Source organism: Notothenia coriiceps, unplaced genomic scaffold (genome assembly GCF_000735185.1).
Source record: "Notothenia coriiceps isolate Sejong01 unplaced genomic scaffold, NC01 NC01_scaffold00029462, whole genome shotgun sequence".
Taxonomy (NCBI): Eukaryota; Metazoa; Chordata; class Actinopteri; order Perciformes; family Nototheniidae; genus Notothenia; species Notothenia coriiceps.
In genome coordinates, this window is record NW_011362163.1 from 40948 (window position 1) to 47625 (window position 6678).

At 38.6% G+C, this 6678-nt stretch overlaps 1 protein-coding gene across 1 annotated transcript in view; it reads left to right on the forward strand.

Annotated features, from left to right (window-relative positions):
* Positions 1-3306, forward strand: part of LOC104958864 (fez family zinc finger protein 1-like) — a 5622-nt gene extending 2316 nt beyond the window's left edge. Inside the window, exons 3-5 of the mRNA XM_010786692.1 lie at positions 1566-1762; positions 1797-1834; positions 2852-3306. Of these exons, the coding sequence (XP_010784994.1) occupies positions 1566-1762; positions 1797-1834; positions 2852-3087 (471 nt within the window). The 3' untranslated portion in view covers positions 3088-3306. The remainder of the gene's footprint in view (positions 1-1565; positions 1763-1796; positions 1835-2851) is intronic.
* Positions 3307-6678: the final 3372 nt, after the last annotated feature.

A 6678-nucleotide genomic window follows, 5' to 3' on the forward strand; every position in this document is an offset into this window, starting at 1 on the left:
GGGGGGGGGGGGGTCAAACTAAATTTCACCGCGGGCCACATTAGCGTTATGGTTTCACTCAAAGGGCCGGCTGTAACTTCAAGACTATATAAAAATACATATATAAATATTTAATATATATAAAATAATGTATTATATTACATTATTGCCTCTACGTTGGATTATTACCGGATAGGGTAATAACTTCATAATCATATGTAACTATACGTCTGAAAGCAGAAGTCTCGCGCAAATAATTGCAAGTCTCTTCAGTGCGCATGTCACAAAATGATTTTAAAAGAAAACCCAAATTCTGAAAAAAAAGTCAACATTAAAAAAAAAAAATGACATTTTGTAGATCGGCATGTAACCGTATAATAAGCGTATTCTTTGCAAGCTCTTGTGAGGCCGCATGAAGTGAAGGGGCCGGATTTGGGCTCCGGGCCTTGAGTTTGACACCCCTGATGTAGAGAGTGAAATTGGCCCAATTATGAGTTTAATCACCTCATCATCAGACGATAAAAGGATCTTAATTTCCTTTCATTCTTAAGGAAATCATCTTAATTAGAAAATTGTCAAATGTCATTTAGAAACATGCACATTTTGAACGGGATGTTTGAGTTCTAAAGTAAACAACTACAAATAAATATGATTTAAAACGGGAACAGATTGGATTCATTTTTACTTTCTTTCAGGATCATTTGATATAGCTTCCAGTGAATCTGTCAAAATAAGAGGTTTTTGATTATAAAGACAAAAAGGGTGTGGACATATTGTCACGTTGTCTCTTTGAGTCAGGAGGAGGAGGAAGAGGCAACGGAGACTGTGCCAAACAAAATAAATAAATATAAGAAAACCAGGCCTATCTCTCCTCTCAACCCAAAACTCAAACAAAAACCATCACTATCTGTGCTAAGAACTGGACAAAGCAGAATACAATCCACTAACATAGTGTGTCTAACATGTACCGTGATGAAATGTAAAGGGTACCCCATACGTAGGCTACCTAACTCCTCCACCTCCCACCACACACACATTCAAAAAGGTCGAAAAACAGAGTCCAGTAGAATCAGAACTAAATTAAATGTTGTTAATTCTGCCATTAAATTAAAAACAGTTCCAAAACAACAGCATCCAATGACAGAGCTCATTGTGTTGTTCTGACAGCATTACACTCAGAGCCCATTGAAGACCCCCGGCAGCTTTAATTAGACTCAGGCTGATCATTAAAAAGCTCCAGATTAAAACGCTCTGGAAAACATCGCGAGCCTTTAAACTGGGACATAAAGGGGGGGTAGTAAAGTAGTTTCAATGGCATTATGGAGTACAGAGGCTTTCTTATTTGAATTAAACACATCTCATCGCACGAGGAGAGCATCATAGCAAATGTAAAACACATTCAAATAGGCCTAGGCCTATATATTTTTAAGTGATTTTCGACAATACACTAAAATATAATATGTGTTATTTTAAGGGGAATACACAAAGCAGTGTTTGTGGTGTGTTTTATTCATTTAATTTGTGTTTCGTTATTTGAATGTGTTTTTGTTTTTTTACAGCGTATTTTTTTTTCTTCTTTCTCGCAGGTGTTTAACGCGCACTACAACCTGACGCGCCACATGCCCGTGCACACAGGCGCGCGGCCGTTTGTGTGCAAAGTGTGCGGGAAAGGCTTCCGACAGGCGAGCACGCTCTGCAGACACAAAATCATACACACTCAGGTAGGACACACACTTCTAGTCACATCAAATACATGTGTACATTGTGTAACTTTTTTGTGTTAGTCTCTGTGCTAATTATTTTTCTATAAAATATAGTGTGTGTGAGTTCTGCGGGAAGGGATTTCATCAGAAGGGTGAGGAAACAAAGAGTGATTTTATATATTCAAAGAAGTATGCTACTCAGATCTGGTACTTGAGTAAAGGAAGAAGGACTGAGATCATGCACAATAAATTAGTTAGAGTCTAAATGAAGCATTGTTTGATCAAAACACAGGTGCATTATGGGAAATGTAGGACAGACATTTTTGACAGAAACAGTACTCAGATCTAATACTTATATATTAGTATTCAGATATTGTACTTGAGTAAAAGTAGAAGTACCAGACTGTAGGAATACTCTGTTACAGTAAAAGTTCTGCATTCAAAATGTTACTCAAGTGAAAGTAGAAAAGTATTCATATTAATATATAAATACTACGGTAGAATATTACGGACATATGTGAATGGTGACCCTTCCCAGCCTTATAGTCTGTGGGATAAAACACGTATTTAATATGCTAATGATTCATTAGTGTTATATGAAGTAATGCTTCACTAATGCTATGAAGCAAGGGGTCCTACATTTCCCATAATGCACCTGGATTGTGTGTTTTGATCAGACCCTCCCTGCTTCATAGACACTAGAGGAAGATTCTGTTCATTTGTTTAAACGAATATCTTAAATGCAAGTCTTTTTAAGGCCGAACAGCTGTCAAAATGTCCGTGTCCTACATTTCCCACAATGCACATGGATGGTGTATTCAAGCTGTTTCTGGATTTCTTTCAGAGAAATTATCTTTGATTTTGACACTTTTGACGCCAGGAAAACAGTCAAAAACACAGCGGCAGAGACCGAGATATGTATAACTAACGGTACATTTCCCATAATGCACCTGGATTGTGTGTTTTGATCAGACAATGCTTCATTTAGACTCTAACTTATTTCTTGTGCAGCCAAAAGCGGATTCTTATGATAATAAGTTTGACAAAAATGTACTTTATATTGTCTGATTTTTAAGTAGTTTCTGAGATATCATTATATTTATTAAACAATGGGCTCTTTAGTGAAAGTATTTAGTGTTTTCTGACTCCTGTTCTTCGACTCTCTGCAGGAAACTACAAGAACCACAAGCTGACGCACAGCGGCGAGAAGCAGTTCAAGTGTGCGATCTGCAACAAGGCCTTCCACCAGGTGTACAACCTCACCTTCCACATGCACACGCACAACGACAAGAAGCCCTTCACCTGCCCCACCTGTGGAAAAGGCTTCTGCAGGAACTTTGACCTGAAGAAACACATGAGGAAGCTGCACGACCTCAACACCGCGCAGCCCCCCCCGCAGGCCTGAACCAGGCACTACAAACACTGAAACTGAACTCAAGTCCTGGTCTATGGAGCCCTGAAGGTGTTAGGAAGAAGAATATTTTAATTTATTAGGAACTTTTGCCCCTAAGTGACCAATCAGTGTGCTTCGTTACCCTGGTTCCAGTCATCTGGATCCTCTAATATGTGTCTTTTGGTGCAGAAAATCACAAAATCCTGCTCTCAGGCGGCTTCATTTAGACACTGACTTCTGTCTTGTGCAGCCATGAAGTTCTCCAAAACCTCAAGGAGGATTCTGACTACACATGCAAAGAATATATCGAAAAATATCTCATATTTGACTATTTTAAGGCCAAATGAAATGTCAAAATCAAAGCAAGGCTTAGATTTACATGACAAAACGGGTCCTACATTTCCCACAATGCACCTGGGTTGTGTGTTTTGATCCTCCCTGCTTTATTTTGACACTAAAGGACGATTCTGACAATTTGTTAAAAACGAATATCTTAAATACAACTCAATTGAGGCCGAACAAACTGTCAAAATGTCTGTGTCCTACATTTCCCACAATGCACCTGGATGGTGTTTTTAGGCTGTTTCTGAATTTTTTTCAGACAAATTGTCTTTTATTTTGACACTTTTAAGGCCAGGAAAACAGTCAAAAACAAAGTCTACGCGGCAAAAGCTGAGACATCCTGATTAGGCTTCAAAAACGAAGACTCCTACATTTCCCACAATGCAACTGGATGGATTGACTGGATAGGCCTTTCCTGCGTGTAGTTAAAACCCCAAATGCTCTGTCTGTAACACAGCTTTTCTGTCAAAAGAAAGCTGTCAAGCTAGTGAAGTTCCCCTTTAAATAGTTTGACACAGAAGATAACCAATCGTGTCGCATCCCAGATGAAAAGTTGACAATCGTGATGGAAGTATCGCTGTAAAATATTTGGTCGTAAATCCAAAACGACCAACGACAATCAGTATTTTTTGCTCCCTGTTAAAAAAAAGAGACACATTTTCACATTGAACCTATGAAGTCCAACAGTATTTGCTCACAAACGGTGACATTTCACGCTTGTTTTTGGTCAATGAAAGGCACAATGAGTAGGGAAAAAAACAGAAAACATCCCATATGAGCCTCTCGAAGCAGGTGGCGGCACAACTCTCTGAGTGGATGTTTTTTATTTTGCTATTTCTGGGACGATAATGGACGTAAACCCAAATAAAACCGGAGTGATCAGGTGCTACAACGTAAGCACACAATCAAGGAGAAGCGACGAAAACACACCATCGAAAAAACTGCAAATATAGGAACGCAAAACATCAAGTGGACAAGGATCTTTTTTAAATAAAAGCTGCACGGATACGCACATTACCCTCTGGTTGAACCTGTGAAAAAGGACCAACTTTTTAATGTTGTTGTTCACAAACCGCTGCCAACAAATCCTACTCATTGTGCTTTTAAGCTCAAGGGAATACATTCAATAAAGACGGACTCCTACAACTCCTACAAATAAACCAACAGTTTCCATAAGTTTCCTGGAAGAAACACAGGACTCCTCTCAGGCCTCTTGACCCTTTCCTCTTGAACTTGACCCTTCGTGACCCCTGGAGGCCCCTCAGACTCAATATAACGTGACCTCTCTGACCCCCAAACGCCTGGAAACGTCGGACTCTCTGCTCGCGTTGGACTGAGGACACTTCAGAGGACAAACTGAACTTTAAACTCCTCTGATTATTAGTCAATGATATTATAATGGTGACTAATTATCATGTCCTTAGTCATCAGTGATTACTGGTTTTCATTATTTTGCATCTCAGGATGTGGGATTGATGAGACCAGAGATGAAGTGGAGGTGAAACAAGTAAAAAAATTATTTACACCAAGGTTTCAACACAGAAGTCTTTGAAACTAATGTTATATATTCTGTCTTAGTCAACAAATCCCATAAACAGACCAAACCAGGTGATTTTATGCAACTAACTAAGTATTGTGTGTGTATCAAAGTCTAATATATCTTCTTTCTCTGTGCCATAGTGCGCCGTTGTCGTCCAAAAATATTAAAAAGTGATCATAATTTTGCATTTATATACATGTTCTTTTTTTACCTTGAACACACGCTGTAGTTTATTCTGACTCAATCCCACACACACCGTCCTGTTGACACCAACACACACCGTCCTGTTGACAAAAACACACACACACAGAGCACCAAATGTGGATTAATCCGCCGCTGAAAATAGTCCCCAATAAATGCACTATTGCCTCCTGTTTGTTTAAAGAGGCCATATTATGCTTTTTGGGGTTTTACCATGACTGGAGTGCAGTGGCATTTCTACAGTCAGTGGGGGCTCTAGGCAAACATTCACTGGGGTCCCCTCGAACCAGCTTTTCACCAGCACGCACAGCCCCCCCCTGCCTTGCCTGTTCGCAAGGTGCGCCCCTGCTGGAGTGTGTTATTAAAGTATTTTTGGCTTATTACAGACTTTCTAGCTACACCCACTTTCAATTTGACATCATAAAAAGATGTTAAGGTGGATACAAAGGTTCATGATCCTCCTTTTTATTGACCTGCAATGGTATTCCTATTACAAAATGACGGTGGAAATAATAACAATATTGCATACTAGCTGTTATATTCTTCGACCTTAAGTAACACTATAGTTCCTACACTGTTGGTGGGATTTAACTTCAGTACAAACCCTTCACCTCCACATCTCTGGTCCCGTCCGTCTGTTGTTATTTTTTTATTTAAATCTCAGGATTATTGTAAAAAAAAAAAGGTGTTTTATGATATTTATTTTAAATTGTACTACTGTTATAAAATAAGAATCATGTCACGGTGAAGGTTTGGGGCCTCCTGCTGCAGATGCTTAACATGGAACAAATAATAAATAACTGTGTGTAATCACTTGTTTAATTATTTTTACTTTAACATAAATATATACAAATATTTAACAAGGCCTGTAAAATGCATTTTGGCCGAACACATTAATACATTTAATGATATTTCATAAACACAGACATACTAAAAGATCATTTAAATTACTTTACGTACTGCTAGTTAACTTCATCTTAAATCATAGAGCCTATAAGAGTTTGGTTGTTGATTTATATGTTATATCATTAATTAAAATCTGAAAAGTCACTGAAAAAAACAAGTAGAAATTAAAATATCTGCCTTTAAAATGCCGTGGAGTTGAAGTAAAAGGTGGCATAAAACAGAAATACTTATATTAAGTACAAATACCTTCATTCTATAACAGTTTTTTAGGAAAAGTACCCAGTAACTTTCCAATCCTGATTATTTTCCCCTGTTTATATTATTTCCACTCACATAAGGCCAGTGAAAAAATAAGCTTCACCGTGATTGGCTGAGCGGGAGGCCGGTCCTCAGCTCTGGATGCTCATTGAGACCATATACAGTCTATGATTGAGACACGTTGCTGCTGTACAGATCTTTAAACGCTTCGCGCGGCCTGAAACGACCTCCGAGACGCACGTAATTTATTGTAGATGTGCTCGTTTTTCAATATGTGCATATTTTACGGGCGGTGACATGAACTTATCTCCATCTGCACGCTTTTGGAAATGTACCCCACTCCCTCCCTCTTTGTT